The 21,511-nt window shown below is 34.4% G+C and overlaps 4 protein-coding genes across 6 annotated transcripts; 1 reads left to right on the top strand and 3 right to left on the bottom strand.

Moving 5' to 3' along the window:
* The first annotated feature begins 4 nt into the window (after positions 1–4).
* On the top strand, positions 5–1,421 carry LOC109586712 (adhesion G protein-coupled receptor L2-like). Its single transcript, XM_020002922.1, has 8 exons — positions 5–107; positions 157–262; positions 318–384; positions 432–520; positions 570–738; positions 791–880; positions 938–1,010; positions 1,083–1,421. The coding sequence occupies exons 1-8, from the start codon at positions 5–7 to the stop codon at positions 1,154–1,156; spliced, it is 771 nt and encodes a 256-aa protein (XP_019858481.1). The 3' UTR covers positions 1,157–1,421.
* Positions 1,422–1,449: 28 nt separating this feature from the next.
* On the bottom strand, positions 1,450–10,574 carry LOC100633909 (hepatocyte growth factor receptor-like). Of its 3 annotated transcripts, none has more exons than XM_020002918.1 (11): positions 10,451–10,574; positions 10,220–10,378; positions 9,968–10,138; positions 9,843–9,918; positions 9,293–9,789; positions 8,712–9,128; positions 8,569–8,649; positions 2,649–2,979; positions 2,015–2,189; positions 1,793–1,935; positions 1,450–1,673 (listed from the first exon to the last, which is right to left on the bottom strand). In XM_020002918.1, exons 1-11 carry the CDS (start codon positions 10,497–10,499, stop codon positions 1,505–1,507), a joined length of 2,268 nt encoding a protein of 755 aa, XP_019858477.1. In that variant the 5' UTR covers positions 10,500–10,574; the 3' UTR covers positions 1,450–1,504. The 3 variants fall into 3 exon arrangements, with proteins under 3 accessions (XP_019858477.1, XP_019858476.1, XP_019858478.1); XM_020002917.1 differs by lacking the exons at positions 1,450–1,673; positions 1,793–1,935; positions 2,015–2,189; positions 2,649–2,979 and adding exons at positions 6,361–6,646; positions 6,768–6,910; positions 6,989–7,178; positions 8,185–8,515; XM_020002919.1 differs by lacking the exons at positions 1,450–1,673; positions 1,793–1,935; positions 2,015–2,189; ... (1 more) ...; positions 10,220–10,378; positions 10,451–10,574 and adding exons at positions 6,361–6,646; positions 6,768–6,910; positions 6,989–7,178; positions 8,185–8,515 and having other exon boundaries at positions 9,843–9,928; positions 9,968–10,049.
* Positions 10,575–10,652: 78 nt separating this feature from the next.
* On the bottom strand, positions 10,653–20,695 carry LOC100633781 (WD repeat-containing protein 46-like). The gene is made up of 12 exons (XM_020002920.1): positions 20,539–20,695; positions 20,380–20,492; positions 20,219–20,309; positions 20,109–20,170; positions 19,877–19,981; positions 18,527–18,677; positions 13,560–13,795; positions 12,575–12,728; positions 11,738–11,888; positions 11,377–11,567; positions 10,928–11,029; positions 10,653–10,876 (listed from the first exon to the last, which is right to left on the bottom strand). Exons 1-12 carry the CDS (start codon positions 20,668–20,670, stop codon positions 10,784–10,786), a joined length of 1,581 nt encoding a protein of 526 aa, XP_019858479.1. The 5' UTR covers positions 20,671–20,695; the 3' UTR covers positions 10,653–10,783.
* LOC109586711 (uncharacterized) lies at positions 15,331–17,061 on the bottom strand. The gene is made up of 2 exons (XM_020002921.1): positions 16,743–17,061; positions 15,331–16,684 (listed from the first exon to the last, which is right to left on the bottom strand). Exon 2 carries the CDS (start codon positions 16,570–16,572, stop codon positions 15,535–15,537), a length of 1,038 nt encoding a protein of 345 aa, XP_019858480.1. The 5' UTR covers positions 16,573–16,684; positions 16,743–17,061; the 3' UTR covers positions 15,331–15,534.
* Positions 20,696–21,511: the final 816 nt, after the last annotated feature.

Below are 21,511 nucleotides of genomic sequence, written 5' to 3'. Positions count from 1 at the left end.
ATTCATGTGGATGTTAATGGAAGGAGTTGTGCTATATGTATCACTGGTGAAGGTTTTTGTGAAGCATCCCAAACACTACATCATTGGATTCACAGTCCTCAGCTACGGTACAGCCCATAGTAATAAATAAAACATTATTTTTAAATGTTATTGTAGGAGTTCCTGCTTTGTATATGCTTTTTATAGTGCCAATTGGATTTTTGGTCAATACTTCTGATCACAGTCACTACCTTTATTATGATGATAATGGGGATCTTGTTGCGTAAGTTTCGAAAGTGCATTAATTAATTTTCTTGTTTGTACTGTTATTAATACAGTTGCTGGTTAAACTATGAGAGTGGATTCATATGGTCATTCATTGGTCCTGTTATACTAATCATTTTGGTGAGTCACCTTCTGTTTACTGATCAACGTATTGATAATGAAACTAGGCAAATGTCGGCTTCCTTGTTATGGCTATAGTCATTATGAAAAGACACCAAAAGAAACAAATTCACAAGAAACAATCATTCCAAACAAAGTATGTAACAGCACATCATGCACCTTACATTATCTGTGAACATAATTAGATATTGGATCAAGGCTTTTTTGTCACTGACAATAGTAATGGGCATTGGATACATAGTGAATATATTATTCTTCACAAGGCAACTAATTTTTATCGCTTACATTTCAACGATTTTCACTGCCGGTCAGGGTATCATTATATTCATATTATACGTACCACTCTCAAGCAATGTAAGTGTATAAATTCTATATTATTGTGTATAATTAATTATTACTTTTGTAGGTAAGAGAAGCTTATGTGAGATGGTGGAAAAAGAAACAAGCCAATTCCACGATACTTAGTAGAATGAGATTCCACTCATCCAGTGACACTGTGAGTTAGTATCTGAATATATATACTTCATCTAATAGATGATCACAATAAATGTAGATGAATGGCATTAAGAAAAAGAAATCAGTAGTAGAAAATATTTATGGACAGTATACACTAGGAACATATGGAGGTATGCTCATTATGACCTACTTTTAGCTGTTATTGTTTTCATTGTTAATGTTGATGTTTATATTTACTATAGGAGAGGACTTGGATGTAAAAATCGAATCAAAGGATAGCAGTCCATCTCCATCATCAACACTGTCTAAAGTTTGAAGCATTCAAAACAACAGGATATGATGATTTTTGCGTCACTTCTTTCGTAGTACATATAGAGATAGTATTATATGCTTTATATCATGTGTTTGTGTATAATTTGTTGGTCATTTGTAAGTTATCTGTTTAACCTAGACTCCCTTGTAACTGCACTCTGTCTCATAAAGAATGCCAAATTATGGCAAGGCAGGAAGAATAATAATTTTATTATTTTATTTTATAATTTAATTTATACAAATCTTTATACAAGACATGTTATAAACAATTCTTTTGAGTGAGCATCATTCAGGAAGTTTACCTATCACATGTAAACACTACTAAAATAATTATTAACAGGACAAGTTGGTGTCATACATAATCATCATCTTCTATACTATTATTAAAGTTATCACTAATCCCATTAAAGTCCAGATAGCCAGCCAATGGCTCAATGAGTGCATTGATTGATGATACTAAATCACTGAACACTGGCCTATCATTAGGAAACTCAGACCAACATGAAGTCATTAGTGAGTATCTATAATAAGGAAAAGGAATTACAACGTTTATTAAAATGATCATGATATGTATCATTAGTTATAATCAAAGCACAATGACAAACCCAGTACATGTTCATGGGCATAGTCCATTACATACATTTCTTTTGAGCAGGCTTCACCACGTGGAGCTAGTAGTCTTCCTCCAGTATCAAGAAATTCAACTACTCCTACTGGATCTAGACCAGGATAAGGTACTCTACCAAGACTGAACACTTCCCAACACAATATACCATAAGACCACTGTAAAATTAAAAATATTTTTTAGTAAATAAAATTTATTGTAGCATATATAATTATGTAGATTTTGTCAATAACTGACCACATCAGATTTCTCAGAGAACAGTCCATCATGAAGACTCTCTAATGCCATCCATTTCAAGGGTAGTTTAACAGGTGATGAGTTATTGCCTTTCAGTTGTCTGAAGTAGTTTTGAGAATATATATCTTCTGATAGACCAAAATCAGCTACTTTAATAATACCATTATCATCAATCCTATGAATAAATATTGTATTTGTCAACAGTTTAATTAGGCCACTAATGCAATTAGACAATTTGTAAAGTTATACTCTAGTAAAGGATTAACTTGGCATTATTCTGGAATCTGTATAACAATAACAAAATAGGCAGAATCATGGTTATCCACAAAGCATGCTCTAAGTGAGATAAAAAGGATGACAAGTCTTACATATGGCTTGTGATACTACAATAAGCTTATTGGAAAAAAATTTTTTTGAGGGACTTTGGCCCAATTTTAGAGCAACTAAAAAAATTCATAGAAAATTCAAATTTGGTCAGAATTAGCTCAAACTTGCTACACAACATAAGAACATGTATATGTATCTGACAAAAAGTTGCATTACTCTTGTTATTTGTGATTATGTTGCAGAGCATGTTACACATGTAGTATTCTGCTCATTAACTTAATAATTTACAAACAAAATTATGACTTACATGCAGTTTCTAGCAGCCAAATCACGATGAATGAATCTCTGTGAAGCTAAGTAGCACATTCCATTAGCAACTTGTAAACAAGCAGAGAGTAACTGTTTCCTGACATTCAGTATAATATCCTCTTCACTGGTATCAGCTACTGTAAGATTAGGTCTCTCTTTCTTGAGGTAAGACAATAAACTTCCTCTTGACATGAAAGGCATGATAATGTATGGAGCTGGTCCAAGATCAAGACACACACCAATCAGTGGTAATACATTTAAATTATCAAATGACATCATTATAATGCACTCATCCAGTAGAGAATCAATATCGCTCTTACTGTAAAGACCTGCAAATGTAACATAGTAATAAGTATAAATTCACATGCACACCAAATAATAATGATAAATACCTTTTAGAGTCTTTGCAGCAACAGTTTGTGGCATGCCATTTTTGACTGATATCAGCCCACGATACACTATACCAAGCTCGCCTATTATAAACAATTTTAAAAATACATTTCTGATTACTATCTGATGTAATCTTCACTAACCTTGGCCAACAGACTCCTGTATTTTGAGACTTGAGCCTGATATTAAATGGTTTGATAACTGTTTTATATATTCAGACGAAATCTCCTTAAGTTGATTAGAATTAATGTTGTCGCTGTCTATTATAAAACATACATATGTTTACATGTTTTGTGTACTTTAATTGTTTAAAAAATCAGAATATACTGTGCATTTTTACAAGTAGATGTACTTACTGGAGGCAATAGATCTAGTAGCTTCATTTGTGACTGGTTTCATTTTTCTTCTCTTCTTTATCATGCAAGCAAAAAATATCACTATAAGCACTGCCAGCACTCCTAATATCACAGTGACTATCACCACTGGTATTACAATAACTGCAAGTCGATCTGAAGATGGTTGTACAGTATTACTAATGGATAATGAAGGGGATATCGTGGTATCAATTAATGTTGTATCAGTGTAGAAAGAGGCTGAAGGAAATATACTGGTCTTAATTGATATTGCAGAGTAAGAGAAGAGTGCTGTTGAAGTTATCTCATCACCTGTAACAGGAAAAGTTAATCAAAATTATAGTATCAGCTGTTGTATAACCACTTTGCTATAAATGAAAAGGTAGGACTTAAGTGCATGTAATATCATGCACAAAATAGAGAAATGATCTCACTGAAAATAAGAGTATAATACATGAAATAAGGGGGTACTTGTTAACTGGTGCAATAAATTGAACAAAAAATAAGCATAAAAATAAATTATCAATAATAAATTCACAGATTGCATTATAGAAAAATCTTTCACACAATGGTATAGAATACCAGTTTGCAAGTATCCTCAATTTAAATTGAATTATCAAAAGAATTTTTTATAGGACAGCACAGGAAGTTTAAAGCTCATAAATGTTCACTTACTGTTTATTGATACACAGTCTATTCCATTGTTAGCTAGCACAGCTGGCTCAATGCATATACACTGATACATATTACCATCCACTCTACAGCCACTGGTACACCCACAGTCCACTGGTATTATATTAACATATCCATCACCATCATTCATTCCACTGCTAGTACTATTAACTCTCGTATTGTTGATTGTTATCAGTGAGTATCCACCTCCACCTGGTATTTCTGGGCTTGATTTTGATACTTCTCCTCCCCCAAAACCACCTCCCCCTCCTCCGGAATCACAACTGCCACCTCCACCCCCAAATCCACCGTTAACACTCTTAAATGGTAGACCAGTGTTGTAAAAATTAAGACCCAAGATACAATCTAAGCCACCTCTTGAAAAAACTAACCTTTTGCTTAAAAGTTGTCCATCAATGTCTTTCATGTTTGGAGGAGCATACCAGCCACTGCCAGCCCCAGAGGAAAAGCTCATACTCTCTCCTCCAATTCCAGGTCTCATTCCAGTACTACCAATATTGTCTACAAGACTATCAGTATATGAAGGTCTTCCATCAATAAATCTCTGATAAAGTTCTTCGTTTGTTTCATTACCAACTCTCAGTTGGTCTACGTTGTTATTGACAGAAGTTAAAATGGTGTCATAGTTGGTCTGTAGGGAAGTGCCACCTCCACCAGCAGCTACTATGAATGGAAGAATAGACTGGGAGTAACCACCAGTTGAGTTTCTAGGCCATATCATACTTCCACCTCCTCCTCCTCCTCCTCCTAGTCTTGATTTGAATAAAGGAAGAGACTCAGCATTCCACATCGACAGACACTCATCAGCTTCAGTGAGATTAGTAGGAGGATTAATGCATAGCTTGTATGTGGAGTTAGTATCACACGGCCCAAGTCCTCTATGTCCCACTAGCACAAGCACAGAGCCATTCACTTGTGTGTCAATCAATAATTGAGTTTGTAATATGACACCTCTGGATTTCTTAATGTTGCATAAGCCTCGGCCACCAGAAGCCCCAGCAACGGTTACATTGTAAGTCCCTGAGCGAGGAAATGTGAACGTTTGTCCACCAAAGAACCCAAGGTTTTCTGAATCATCAGTAAGATAATGTTGAATGGGAGAATTAATATTTTGATAGTATTGGAGGCAAGATTGATATGATGTGCCATTTGCCCCAGTTCCATTGCATGTTGTAAAGTAATACGACACCTCTGAGAGACCTGTAGACATGAAAAAAAAGATACTTTATGCTATTATTATGAGACTTTTACATTATATTTTAAATTTTTCTTTACTAGTGCAATTAATTTTTGCAAAGTATTATAAACCATAATAAAAATAATTCCATGGTAGAGTATGTACTAAAATACACTACTCTTAGTTATCTAAAGGAAATTGCAAAGCTTAGATTGCCAGTTGATCTGTTAAAAATTACCTATGCATACAAATTAAAACGATAATGTGCAGCATCATTACACACAGCATGGTTCCACACATCTTCTCACCATAAATAAGGAATTGAATGCAAAAATAATAATGCTGTTTTACCACTAGGTAAAATCAATGATTATGGATGCACAAAAATTCAACCAAGCAGTCTTTATCTTGCCATTTCTCTATACCTTCCCACAACACGAGGATAACAACATTAATAGTTAGCATAGAGCTGTGGAAAAGATTTAAAGTGTGTACACTACACACTTGTAATTTGTTATATCTGTAATAACAAAATAAACTGATGGAGTACTAAAACACACTACAAATTTCAAATACATTATCGGGAAGATGCATACACACAGTTCTATACATCCCTGCATACACACTTTTATACTGCTTAGTGTGATGGGCCTTGACATGCAGAGGCTGAAAAAAGCAATACAATCAAGACAATTTATAATTAAAGAATTGATCAGGGCGTAGATCGTAATTAAACTGACTATATGGTAAAAAATGAAGGCTAATGGTGTTCAGAATTTATGCTTATTTCACTAATGATTTAAATTACATTAATAATAAAAATTACAAACTAATCTGGGAGTTGCTGAAGCCCCACATTGCTTACTCCTCCATTTAGGCTTTCCCTCGCAGCAACTGATTATTAACAGGATCCAGATGGCAACGGCCATTGAGCAATCTATACTGAAAGATGAGGCTAAGAGCTCTTTGATTGAAACCCGAGCAATGATACTCTTTAAAAGAAACTACAAAATAGTCTAGCAAAAATACTAGTTATTAAATTGGTCTGCCAATTTAATAACTGCTAGATTTAATAACTCACACAATTTTATCATTAATTCACTTAAAACATTTCCATGGAAAACAATTAAATCTATAAAATATTTTTTGAGCCCCATTCACAATGTTTACTCAATACAGACAAAAATAATTAATTTACATATTATGTATAATTATTGTACACTATCATTATCTTCAATACTATTATTAAAGTTATTACTAATCCCATTAAAGTCCAGATAGCCAGCCAATGGCTCAATGAGTGCATTGATTGATGATACTAAATCACTGAACACTGGCCTATCATCAGGAGACTCAGACCAACATGAAGTCATCAATGAGTATCTATAATATAAGGATAAGGAATTACAACGTTTATTAAAATGATCATGATATGCATCATTAGTTATAATTAAAGCACAATAACAAACCCAGTAGATACTCATGAGCATAGTCCATTACATACATTTCTTTTGAGCAGGCTTCACCACGTGGAGCTAGTAGTCTTCCTCCAGTATCAAGAAATTCAACTACTCCTACTGGATCTAGACCAGGATAAGGTGCTCTACCAAGACTGAACACTTCCCAACACAATATACCATAAGACCACTGTAAATTTAAAAATATTTTTAGTAAATAAAATTTACTGTAGCATACATAATTATGTAGATTTTGTCAATAACTGACCACATCAGTTTTTTTAGAGAACAGTCCATCATGGAGACTCTCTATTGCCATCCATTTCACTGGTAGTTTAACAGTTGTCAAGGATGGTGAGTCATTGCTGTTTCTCTTAAATTGTCTGAAGTAGTTTTTAGCATATATATCTTCTGATAGACCAAAATCAGCTACTTTAATGATACCATTATCATCAATCCTATAAAATTGTATTTGTGTAAAGTTTAATTAGGCTACTAATGCAATTAGATAATCTTTAAGGTTATAATCTAGTAAAGGATTAGTTTGGCATTATTCTGGACTCTGTTGTAACAATAACAAAATAGACAATCCCACAAAGCATACTCTAAGTGAGCTAAAAAGCATGCTTTATAAGATGACAAGCCTTACATATGGTTTGAGATTTCGTTCTTAGAGATTATTGGAAAAATAGCCAAATTTTTTGAGCAGCTTTAAAAATTTATAAAAAATCCAAATTTGATCAGGATCTAATCAAGCTCGCTAGACAACATAAAAACATGTATATGTATCAGAAAAAATTATAAAAACAAAGAATTCTCTCCTAGTCATTTTTGGTAAAATTTTGACAAAAACCCTGTACTATACCGTATAGCGGAAAATTTTGGAGGGACTAAAATTTGGCGAATTGCTAAATTTTGGTGATTGGCGGATTTTAATTTGGCGAATTGGTGTCCACGTGCCATTGAGCATGCGTATAATGGCTCAAAATGGCGGATTTAATTTTGGCGATTGGCTATCATAACGCCAAATTCGCCAAATTTAATTCCCTCCAAAATTTCTCGCTATACGGTAGTACAGGGACTTTGGCCCAAAGTTTGAGCAACTTTAAAAATTCATAAAAAATTAAATTTTAATTGAAATTAGCTCAAACTTTATACACTACATAAGAACATCTATATGCATTAGAATAAATTATAAAAGTTAAGGAATCTATACTTTTCATTTTTGATGAAATTTGGCCAAAATCCTTGTACTAATAGCAAGGTTGCAAAAGTCGTGGCAGCCATGGGTGAATCCTACTTAGTAACGCTACCACGTTACTAATAGTACAGGGACTTTGGCCCAATTTTTCAGTTACTTTAAAAATAAATTTTGTTGGAATCTGCTCAAACTTGCTACACTACATAATAACATGCACATATATCAGAAAAACTTAATAGTTAACTTAATTATTCATGACTTACATGCAGTTTCTAGCAGCCAAATCACGATGAATGAATCTCTGTGAAGCTAAGTAGCACATTCCATTAGCAACTTGTAAACAAATGGAGAGTAACTGTTTCCTGACATTCAGTACAATATCCTCTTCACTGGTATCAGCTACTGTAAGATTAGGTCTCTCTTTCTTGAGGTAAGACAATAAACTTCCTCTTGACATGAAAGGCATGATAATGTATGGAGCTGGTCCAAGATCAAGACACACACCAATCAGTGGTAATACATTTAAATTATCAAATGACATCATTATAATGCACTCCTCCAGTAGGGAGTCAATATCACTCTTACTGTAAAAACCTGCAAATGTAACATAGTAATGGTTATACATTCATATGCACACAGATAAATACCTTTTAAAGTTTTTGCAGCAATAGCTTGTGGTATATCATTTTTGACCGATATCAGCCCACGATACACTATACCAAATTCACCTATTATAAACAATTTTAAAAATAATATTTTTTGATCACTAGCTGATGTAATCCTCACTGACCTTGACCCACAGACTCCTGTATTGTGAGGTTCAGCCCTGATATTAAATGGCTTGATAACTGATCAATATAATGAGATGAAATCTCAACATGTTGATTATCTTCTTGAAGATTGTCACTATCTATTGGCATAGATCTAGTAGCCCCATTTGTGACTGGTCTCATTGACTGTGCCTTATTTCTTCTCTTCTTTATCAGACAATAGACAAAAATTATTATAATCTTTATCTGCACTGCTATTATCAAAGTGACTACCACCACTGGTATTATGATTGCTAGCCGATTTGAAGATCGTCGTACACGACTACTACTGGTAATAATATCAATGGATGATGAAGGGGATAGGCTAGTCTCAATTGCTGTTGCATTAGTAGAGTGGAGTGTTGTTGCTGAAGAGGTTGAAGCTGTTACCTCATTACCTGTAACAGGATAAGTTAATCAAATCACAGTATCAGCAGATCTTAACTATTGTATAAACATTATAGGATTTCATTGCCATATACATGAAAAGGTACATGTAATATCATGCACAAAACCATGCAAGGCAAGTTAAAATGATTTGAGTAGAGTAGATATTATGTACTTTGAATTGTTGTGGTGGTTGGTTGTGGCACTGTAATACCTCCATTAGAGCAACAGTCACTCGTGAGATTCAAGAAATTAATCAGGTTATCTGTATTGTCACATGTTGGCAGCACGATTCCTGGATCATTCCTATACTGCGATTCAATTTGATCAGAAGCAAGGTAGTTAATGGTGAACAACCAGATATCAGGGCAGAGCACTTCCGACATGTACTGGCAGACATTAGGACATATAGGGAGTGGTAGGTGTAGGCTATCATTGAATCCACAAGGCAGGTAGTAGTGGGTACACAGGACTCCAACTGCAATCCCACGACAGCTTTCTGGTATAGTAGGAATGAAACCAACTACTTCCTCTGCAAACTGTCTTAGTAGATATTGGGAGCCTCTAAAACGAGTCTTGGGGATATAAACATAATGGAGATCAGAGTTATAGACACTGTCACATAGTGCTGGGCTATCTCTTTGATAGTAAGGCTCACATCTTCCATTGGCACTAAAAATTAATATCATTGACAAAAATGCTTTGTTAATGAATATATATTATACTTTAATGCAGTCAATCGTTGTTCATTGAAATCAGTGCTACACACAGTCATATTGGGAACAGACTCTTCATTAGGTACTATTACAAACTGAAATTAATTTCATGTATGAATGATCATTTTGTGTACCTGATTCTTGACAATGCACACTCACATCAGCATCATGATTACAGTCATTAATACCAATCCCTGAATGACTACAGTTGAGTATAGTCTCCTCTGATCCAGTGCATACTACTTCATCTAAATGTATGGGCCCAGCTCCAGGACCAAAAAATGCTCTATTAAGATATGCAGCACCTAATAAGAAAAAAATACTTGTAAATGCCAAATTATTACCAATTATTTATCAACTACAAATCACTAAGTTTAGTATCCTACCATAAGTAGGGTATCCTAGTTGCCTGCAGACCACCTCAGCATTAGTGTGAGTCCATCCATCATCACACACAGTGCCCCATTCATTGTTAATACAAATCTCTACTCTTCCTACATTAGGCACATCCCCATCCACTAACTGTACATCACCTTCCACACAACCTGTACAGAAAGAGAGCAATTATATCATGTACACTTATACCAGTACACAAGATAGTAAAAGTATAAGCTTACCATAGGCTACTGCTAAAATCCAACAGAGAAATAAGGATAAGAGGAGCATATTCTGGTGAAATGACTTTCAGTCCCAGCAAGAGTAACCACATCTAGGATTGTTGTATAATACATGATAACACTTTTAAATCTAATTTAGATAATGAGCTTTTTATTAGGTGGATGTAAACATTAAGGGGGCAGCATGAGCTATCTATAGATATTTTTGACTAAGGCCTGGTTTACAGACCTGTGTAACTTAATATTATATAAAAGCATCACTTTGTCTCTTCTAGCATTAATAATACATGTATGTACACAAACAAAAAACTTTTCATCAGTTTAAATAAGTTCCTAAGACTTAAATCGATCTAAAATTGATTTGTCTTCCATCTTCATTTGGTCACCCTTTGCCTTAGTTGATCTCAATTTTGCCTTGAGTAGTTGCTATTAATAGTACAACAGAGTAACACAATTGATGATGTAATAATGACTCACCCTTGCTCTCCTGTCCAAAATCTTTTGTTTCCTGGAAGCTAGTTTACCAGGAGTGCTACGACCTCTCTTCTTCATTTTCAATACAATCTTTTTCTTTTTCACCTACAGAAAGTTAAAGTGCACAACTCTTAATGTTATTAACATAGAAAGGCAGCAGGCTCAATATCTTTTGTTTTTTTGCAATTTTTGTGATTTTTGCCCTGTTTATAGAAAGAAACATTTAATTGAGCAAAAAATGGTACCACTATACAGCATTGCTTTAGTTTGGCAATTTTAAATTGGTAGTAAGGAGAATAGCTCCTATATGATAATGATAGCTAAACATAAACAACTTTCATTACCAAATCCAATTGCCAAAAACAAAATTAAAGTAAAGTAGTACATGCATGTGCTGTCATAGGAATAAAAGCAAAATGACTCTACAACCACAAATAGAACAATGAAATTACTTTGTCATTCCCTTGTGCATTATTCTCAGCCTCTATTGGCCCAGTGTACACTTGAGTGAGGTTCTGTGGCTCTAACATTATGAGATCTGCTGGTATCTTCTCCAGCAATGCCTTCACTTCCCATTCTTGCCTCTGTCTTTTACTTTGATAAGGATTAACCTCAAGACCATCAATATTAGCCTCACCAGCACCTAACAGCAGAAAACATAATTATTGACATAAAATATATGATACTATAGAGCTAATGATTCTGGCAAGTTTTGTTTTAGAAAATCATATACTAGAATCTACATTGTTTAAGCAAAAAATTAAAAAGTATAACAATTACCAACTATGCAATATTTATAGTACACATATATACCTGGTACAACAATGCTAGTGAACCCGTTACTGTGTCCCAGGCCAAGACAATCCTCAAAGGGGCAGAACTGAAGTTTGTGTAGCTGTCCTGAGAGACGATACTTAAGATAAGGAGTGTATGGCTCTGACTGACTAAAAACATCTTTCCAAATCTAAAAAAGAAATGGGTGGAGGATAAAGGAGAGACTTCATGTAGAATAAATTATAAAAATAGAGATTTCTCTTCTAGTAATTTCTTGGCAAAAATAATTGGTTGTTCTATACAGTGCAGGGCATAATTTTGAGTTTTTATAACTTGAAAAGTTTGTAAAAAATCTAATTTTGATCGGAATCAGCTCAAACTTGCTACACAACATAACAACATGTATATGTATCAGAATACATTATAAAAATGGAGATTTCTCACCTAGTCATTTTTGGCAAAATTTGGCCAAAGACCCTGTACTATAGTACAGGGACTTTGGTCCAATTTTTGAGTAACTTTAAAAATTTGTAAAAAATCAAATTTTGATTGGAACCAGCTCAAACTTGCTACAAAACATAACAACATGTATGTGTATCAGAAAAAAAAATGGAGAAATCTATCCTTGAAATTTTTGTCAAAATGCAATGCATCCTGTAATGACATAATGCAGGTTGTCTTTAATTGGCTTAATTTATGGTAAGACAGGAAGTGCTGTACAAACCAATGGGCACCGTTTACATAAGGTAAGAATAGAAATAATCTCTATCCATACCTTAAGTAAACGGTGCCCATCGATTTGTACAGCACTTTCTGTCTTAACGTATAGCCTTACATTACGTTAATTGTGCAGTGTGAATCAGCCTTTAGGCTTACCTCACAACGACTGCCATATCCAAATGCTAAGAGTCCCCTTTGACTGATATCAAGTGATGAAGGAGGGGAAGCAATAGGGAAACAGTTGACTGGTTTATACTGCCTAATGTCCCACACTCTTATCTTAGCATCAAACCCTCCAGTAACCATATACCTTAGTAGAAATAAAGAAGACATATATTGTAGTGTAAAATGGTAGCATTACAGTCCACTGTGTATACTACATATCATGGGCAAGTACAATGCTATTGCTACTGTTGTAAAGGCCTTTTCACACTGGCACATTTTGTAAAGCACTTTGTGCGTTTTCATTAATTTAAGACCACTCTAGTGTAAACATGATTAATGCGCATCAATGCAGCTTTACTTTTGCCAGTGTAAAAAAGACCTTAAAATGCAAGTTATTTTACTGAAGTTGTACATGTACAAGTTGTACATGTATGTATATTCCTTGACATCATCACAAATTAGTAGATATACCGTATAGCGTCAAATTTTCATGGGTGAAAGTTTTCGTGATTCCATACATTTTTGCTTTCAAGTAAATTTCCGTTAAAAAATTTTTGTGATTTAAATAAAATTTCGTGATGATTAAAACCACGCCTATCCACGTGGCAGCTAGTAGCTAGCTAGCCTTGCAGCTGGACTTGGAGAAGAAGCAACATGAGTGGTAGCATTATTCGATATTAATTCCCTTCGTGTATCCGTGGCTATCACGTATACCAAGAAAGGTGGGCTCTCTTTATAGGAGAGACTCTTAGCTGTGCCAGAGAAACAAATAACAGGCGTGATGGGACACCCCCACATTTATATCAAAATTAAATTTCGTGAAAAATATTTTTGTGATTGTCCATTCAATCACAAAAATCACGAAAATTTGACGCTATATGATACACATAAGTAGAGATGACATATTATATGCATACATGCTAGTACATGATACTTATTTACTCATGATATAAACAATGTCAAAATTATACACTACCTTCCTTCTCTATCAATGGCAATATCAGAGACCCTCCCCCTATGACAGAGCATCTTCACAGCTGGCTTTGACATGTTAGGAGTCCACATACTGACAGTTCCATTATGATGACCTAATGTGACGACTCCATTGTGAGGATTGGATGACAGAGCTCTCAGTGGACCCATTTTAGTGTAGTGCCGTGATATAAACTGACCAATGGATACATCAAGATATGACAACACACCATACTCATTCTATGAGGAGGAGAGAAAGTTCGGTAAAATTTGGCATAAAGACTGTGTACTATAGTACATGGTCAAAGGAATTAAATTTGCAATTTCTTCAATCGTACTCATGGCTTACCGTATTTCCTTAAATAAGGGCCTAGGCATAGGCAAAATCACAAAAAATAAAATAAAAAAGCGCAAAAACCCAGGCTCAAACCCACGACTCTATGTTCCTAAGACTGAGGATAAACAATTAGGCTATTGGACCATTCTAAGCACATGAGCAGATAACACTGGTTAAAATATGCGTATCCATAGTGGTAATATATTAGTGATAGGCACTTATTTGAGTAGGGTCCCTATTCAAGGAAATACAGTATTCAAATGAATCATGCAACTTGGAACTCTCATTAAGTAATTAGTGTGGAATCTTCCCAGCCTAACATTTCAAGCCTTTGTATGACAACAACTCAGTTAATTAAGTCTGTAGTAAAAACACAGGACCAACAAACTATCATGTATTTACTAGTATAACACTGCAACACCAACAAACTACCGTACAGTTGGAAATGCTGGTGGAAAATTAATATTGGTAGATTGGCAATATGCTGAATGACTGACTGACTGCCAATGTAAAATCTACCGTTTTGATTTATTCTGAGCATGCACAATAACTGACAGTGACATGTAGCCAATATAGAATTCATTAATTGCAAAATTTTATTAAATATAACTCTTGCCAATATTTCTGGCTATACTGTATCATGCAATTAAACTATACAATGTATGTATTACATGTACAGTCAAATCTGTCTATTCCAGACCCAGTAATGCTGTACTGATTATGGAAGTATCCTCATTACATTAATATAAAATTATTAAGACCACTACTACCTGTCCTGATTATAGAGGCATTCACAATAGCAGGTTTGACTCCAATTTTTTTTAGAAGTTCATTTATTCACAACAAATAAACCCTGTGAAAATTTGCAACTACACAAAACATGCACATAAATAATGCAACTCTCCCTAGCTCTGCCTCTTATACTTATACCCAGACGTACGTACATACAGAACTACTACTTCATCCCAATTAGCATTTGTGTGCAATACTACAATTAAAAACTCCCAACTACTGTATAGCTAGAAATTTCTGTGGCCCAAAATTTTTTCGAATTGCCAAAAAATGACTTTTGCTGATTTTATTTTTGCGAATCATTTCTACTCAAACACACTATTATTCTTCACTGATCAATGGCTGCTCTTCCTTACTTACCTGAACTATAGCTGACGATGACACAAAGCTCTATTCAGGATATTAGCCATGTGGGCGTGGTGGGCCACACCTTTTAATTCACCTAATTTTTGGAGGATTTAATAATTATTCTTGCAATTTTTTTCAAATTCAAAACATTCTCAAAAATTTTGGGCCACAGAAGTTTCTAGCTATAAAGTATTGTTGCTATTATAGTGTAGTCACACGTGACACATTTACTATAAGGAATCAATTCCTTAATGATTACAGACACGGCCAGGTCATGTAAATCTCACTCTAACTGATCTTTCGTTATTTAACAATTATTGGCAAATAAATTTTCAGTTAAACAAAATTCCGGCTATCAATATTATCAAAAATAGTTTAAACAAAAAAGTCCTATCAGAAATAGTTCAAAAAGGCCTAGCTATCAAAAATAAGTACAGTTAAACAAAAGGTCCTATGAAAAATTAGTCCTATTCTTTATAGATAGCCGGTCCATGATGTATTTTCATGCAGGTACGGGATATGCTTGATGAACTGTCCATGTTCCAAACCAGTCACCAGCGTTCCAGTTTATCGACATAAAAATACGATTACCTAAAGTATCTAAAATTTCAAATTCATACTCTCTCCAGTTCTCAAGCCAATAACCATAGGAATCAATTCTAGTCATGCCCAGGGAATGTTGTGCTATTTTTATCATGACTATGCCTTCCTTCCAGGCAGCATCTACAGCATCTTCTGGAATGTATATTCCATCTTCCCAGCCATAACTAGAGGTAAGTCTTTTATGAGCGAAAGGAATCCTATCGCCATTTTCAGCCCACTCGTTCCTAGATGAATAAATATAAGAGTTTTCGGCCACTCTTGGCTTTGTGTTTCTGTATTCTACGAAAGCTCCAGCTTTTGCGGAATTACTATCAACCATCGCAATCCATGAATTGGCCCCATCAAACTTTATGCCTTTGTAGGGTGTAACTTTATATAGAACCTGATTGGCCCCAAATTTGCCATCCTTGTATTTTAAAACCCGTAGCTCTGCTTTCATGTACAAACCTCTTGATTCAATCTCAAAATAATCAGCCGATACTGTAAACGGTCTCACTTCAACAGTTAAATGTGTTTTCGTCTGTTTAGAGTTCAGCTCTCCTATCCATTTGAACGTCCCAGTAGGAGAATTAAATGGCACAATGAAGAAAAAGGGGGCCCTGATATCCGAGGTGCTTTTTGGAGAGTCATTTTTCATTACACCAGGATACTCTATATCATGAGGGCAGCCATTACTGGTATAGGATTTTTCATAAGTCACTTCATCCTGTAAACCATTATTATCATTCAGTTGGTATATAACTGCATGATCATGAACATGTCTCTTTATCGTCTCCTCGAGTCCAGTTGCATCTCCTCGATAATTGACAGAAAGGAAAAGCATAACCTGCATTATACCATTGGCATAGACATTGGTCCTTTGGAGGGATCCATGAGCCTCGTGATATATACCAACAAGATCAATAAGATTAGAATCAAACTCAGCCGATGAAACCATACTGAATATTCCTCAAAGAATAAACTAGAAACTGGTCCTGTTACTTTTATACAAACCAGTAGAGGAAAGAGGAAGGAAACATGTTCCTATAGTGTCCCCCTATTGTTCTCCTCTTTGGGTGGACAAAAGATAAGATACACTATACACATGAATTTATACAGTCATTGTACCTGCAAGACAACAATGGAGCATTGTAAGTCTGTAGGACCAACAAAACTATCATGTATATACTAGTAGAACACTACAGCACAAACAGACTATCATGTATTTACTAGTATAACACTGCAACACCAAGAGACTACCATACAGTTGGAGAAAATGACTATTGATGGATTGGCAATATGCTGAGTGACTGCCAATATAAAGTTTATAAAATCCATCATTCTGATTCATTCTGAGCATACACAATGACTGACAATGACACGTGGCTCCTAAATGGACAATATAAAACCCATCACTTGCAAAATTTTTAGCAAAATTAACAAATATAACTCTTGACAACATTTCCAGCTGTGACCTGAAGGGCTGGGGTCAAATAAATTGCAATCGTAATCGTATTTATAAACAAAAATCAGATGTAATTGCAATTGTATTTAATTACCAACCTGAAAGTCACTACTTAATTGTAAAAATACTGCCATACGTAGACTTCATAATTATGTACATGTACATTAAGACACATGTACCTATATGTGTAGTGCAGGAAAAGCTATAGGCAGTCTGTTTGATAAATGCTTTAAAGAACTAATGCTCATTAGTAACATTGTGCTGTATGTAATAAGCATAAAGTATTTAAACTAAAACTCTCAATTGTAATTGCAATGTAATTAAATACAATACTAAAAGTGGTATTTGCAATTGTATTTGCAGCTGATATTATTACTCATAATTGCACTTGCAATGAAATACAATGAATGAATATTTGACCCTATGTCTGGACTAAACTGTATCATGCATTTAAACTATCATGTACTAGTATTTGCTGTTACATGTAATATGACTCAAATCAATGGTTGGAATACTCTCATCTTACATTGTATTCCTATAGTGTCCCCCTATTGTTCTCCTCTTTGGTTGGACAAAAGATAAGATACACTATACACATGAATTTATACAGTCATTGTACCTGCAAGACAACAATGGAGCATTGTAAGTCTGTAGGACCAACAAACTATCATGTATTTACTAGTATAACGCTGTAACACCAACAGACTATGGTACAGTTGGAGAAAATGACTATTGATGGAATGGCAATATGCCGAATGACTGCCAATATGAAATCTATAAAATCCATCATTCTGATTCATTCTGAGCATGCACAATGACTGACAATGACACGTGGCTCCAAAATTACCGAATATAACTCCCGCCAATATTCCCGGCTGTATTATATCATAATTAAACTATCATGTAGTCTAGTATTGGTATTGCATGTACATGTAGTATGACTCATTAACCAATGGTTGGAATACTGTCATCTAACATTGTACATGCATACAATGTAAGTGGTCAATCCAACTTATATTAATGTACATGTACATGTATACAACATGTTACCGTATAGCTCCAAATTTTCGTCAGTCAAAAATTTCGTCAAAATCTTAATTTCTTGTTAAAATTAATTTTCGTCAATAAAAATTTTCGTCATTTTTGGTATTTATCCGCATGCTACCCACGTGGAACAAAAATTTCGTTGGTTAAAAATTTTGTCAAGCAAAAGTACCTGACGAATTTGACGAAAATTTGGAGCTATACGGTAGTTTTTATTTTGTACTGACAATGCTAAGTTACTACGAAGGCAATGTTACCAACCAGACAAACAATTATTACTAAAACATGTATCCTTAAGTAAACAATTCTGCATTACTTCACTTTGCATTTTTTTAAAATCAGAATTGGCTCACATTTCATGAATATAAAGTTAATGAAATTGCTAGTGTATTAATTGACTTACTGCGGAGACTAAGAGGAAGTGATAAGGAAGGAATCCAAGTTTGTTGACTGACATCATTTTTGATATTCTGTGTAACTCGGTACCAGTTCTATCATAGATGTACACAAACTGCTTCTGAGCGGCAGCAAACATTGTCTCATTGTGAAGATAACTAGTAACAGAAAAAGTATTCTCAGAAAAAAATCATAATTGGTAACAATGTAATCATCATACAAAATATTTTTCATAAACAAGCATACACTATAACTCAAAAATTTTTAGTCGTAATCAGCTCAAAAATTCTACATAGCATAAGAACATCAATATGTATCAGGAAATGTAATAAAAATTGGGGGTGATTTTTTAGCCATTTTTTGGAAAAACCATGGGCTATAGTACAGGGTAATTTTCAAATTTGGCATATTTTTTTAAATGGCCATAACTTGAAAAATTTAAGATGGAATCAGCTCAAACTTTCTACATAACATAAAAACATCAATATGTATCAGAAAATGTAATAAAAATTGGGGGTGATTTTTTAGTCATTTTTTGGAAAAACCATGGGCTATATAGTACAAGGTAATTTTCAAATTTGGCATATTTTTTAAATGGCCATAACTTGAAAAATTTAAGACGGAATCAGCTCAAACTTTCTACATAACATAAAAACATCAATATGTATCAGAAAATGTAACAAAAATTGGAAGTGATTTCGGAGCCATTTTTTGAAAAAACCATGGGCATAGTACAGGGTAATTTTCAGATTTTGGCATATTTTAAAAAATGGTCATAACTCAAAAAATTCAAGTTGGAATCGGCTCAAACTTTCTACATAACATAAGGACATCAATATGCATCAGAAAATGTAATAAAAATTTGGGGTGATTTTTTAGTCATTTTTTGGAAAAACCATGGGCTATAGTACAGGGTAATTTTCAAATTTGGCATATTTTTTTAAATGGCCATAACTTGAAAAATTTAAGACGGAATCAGCTCAAACTTTCTACATAACATAAGAGCATCAATATGTATCAGAAAACGTAACAAAAATTGGAACTGATTTCAGAGCCATTTTTTGAAAAAACCATGGGCTATAGTACAGGGTAATTTTCAGATTTTGGCATATTTTAAAAAATGGTCATAACTCAAAAAATTCAAGTTGGAATCGGCTCAAACTTTCTACACAGCATAAGGGCATCAATATGTATTAGAAAATGTTATAAAAATGGAAAATCCTCTTTGTGTTATTTTTTAAATGGAATACATGTACCTAGCCTATGAAGGTCCATAAAATAGCACCATAATCTTTTTTACTAATACAAAATATTAGCAACTACAACATAATTGAAAGTAAGGGTTCATTATGTTTACTGGATATCACGTGTTGTCTCTAGCACTTGTATCTCACAGCCAAGGTTCTTAGACCTCCAATCAAATGAAGCAATGTGACCTTTAGACCCACCCAATAGGAGCTGACTGAGAGAAAGGAGAGAGGAAAGAGGAGAATGAGACTCAAGCAATGGAGGACATAAAAAATTAAAGGAAGACAAAGAAGAGATAGAAATGTAAAAGACGTAGAGAGAAAGAAAGCTTGTAATTGTACCGTCCACTTCTTGAATAATTGATAGAGTATGGTCCAAGCTCATTCAACTTAATATTAAAATACTACAAATAATAATCACACGACATTCACACAATAAGCCAGTGACTCACTTGAGTAGCGACTGCTAGTGGAGCCTGACCTACAATTTCCTCTTGAGTCAAATCAATTGTACGCTCATTGCTGTTCTCAGCCACAATTAAACTATGAGAGATACAAAGTACAAACATTTCATCATATTTATTGTTATTAGTATTGTTATTATTAGTATTACCCTGGCTCCTCGAGATTGTGTATCAGTTCAGCACGTGCTGCATGAGTAGCTGATCTCTGTCCCTCCTCTTCACTTTTATCCACCAGATGCTTCAATTGAAAATACTTTATCTTCTAATCCCCCAAAATAGCTAAATTATCTAACTTTTATTGATCATACTTTCTTAGGTCGGCTATGATTACTTCTTCTGTCATATCTGATGACTTTTTCTTTTGTTTTGGGATCCTCCAGAGCTCTCTCTTCTCTCTTTTTCTCTGTTTCCTTCCATTCTTCTGGCAAGGAAGACAACATGATGGTGGACACGTGGGTGGGTGTGGCGGACCACACCTTATTGTTACGTGCACAAAATCCGTATACTTTAACCACGTGCATACACGTGATCAGCATAAGTATTTTTTAACATCTTAAAATATAAAATACAACTACTGTAGAAGCTACATTCAAAGTTAAGTTACTATTAAAACTAGTACTATGGGACTAATAAAATATTAATTGTTCTCTCTTTGCACTCAAATAGTCAAGCTTTTCATTATCCCTCAAAAGGGGCTCTTCTTCTTGAAACTCATACTGCTGAAATGGGGAAGTGAAATTTAATTTCGAACAGCAATATCCTTTGATTACTGTGCAAATGTGAGCTACTGCTGTAATCAAGAAAGCAATCATTGACAGACTAACTGATATTGCAGTTATTACACTTGTAGAAGTTGCTCCAAAGTTTGATTTAAATTGATTTATTAATGCTATTGAGAATGCTGTTATACCAAGATTAGCCATGTAGAATAATTCCAGTGCATTTAGTATCTTATTACGATACACTTCCTTTGCTAGAAGGTGTATCAGGAGACCAGCAATGAAAACAGTAATGTAGTTATTGACTATTGGAATTGCTCCTGTGGTGTATGAGAATACAGTAGTCAGTAGTAGACGTATTATCAGTAGGAGTCCAGTCCAGTATCTATACTTGTCCTTATATGGCCCAGTGTATGCATCAAGGAATGGTTTGAATCTATAGAAAGGATCCCAGGAACTGCGACAGTATCTGCCACATGACCTCTGCATCCACTGACTGGAGAATATTGTTATTGTGAACAATAGTCCAGTTAGCATGACAACGAGTGATAGGATAAACAAA

This window comes from Amphimedon queenslandica, unplaced genomic scaffold, assembly GCF_000090795.2.
Source record: "Amphimedon queenslandica unplaced genomic scaffold, v1.1 AMPQUscaffold_12803, whole genome shotgun sequence".
NCBI lineage: Eukaryota > Metazoa > Porifera > Demospongiae > Haplosclerida > Niphatidae > Amphimedon > Amphimedon queenslandica.
The sequence above is the reverse complement of the archived record's forward strand: the minus strand, read 5'-3'. Positions and strand labels throughout refer to the sequence as shown.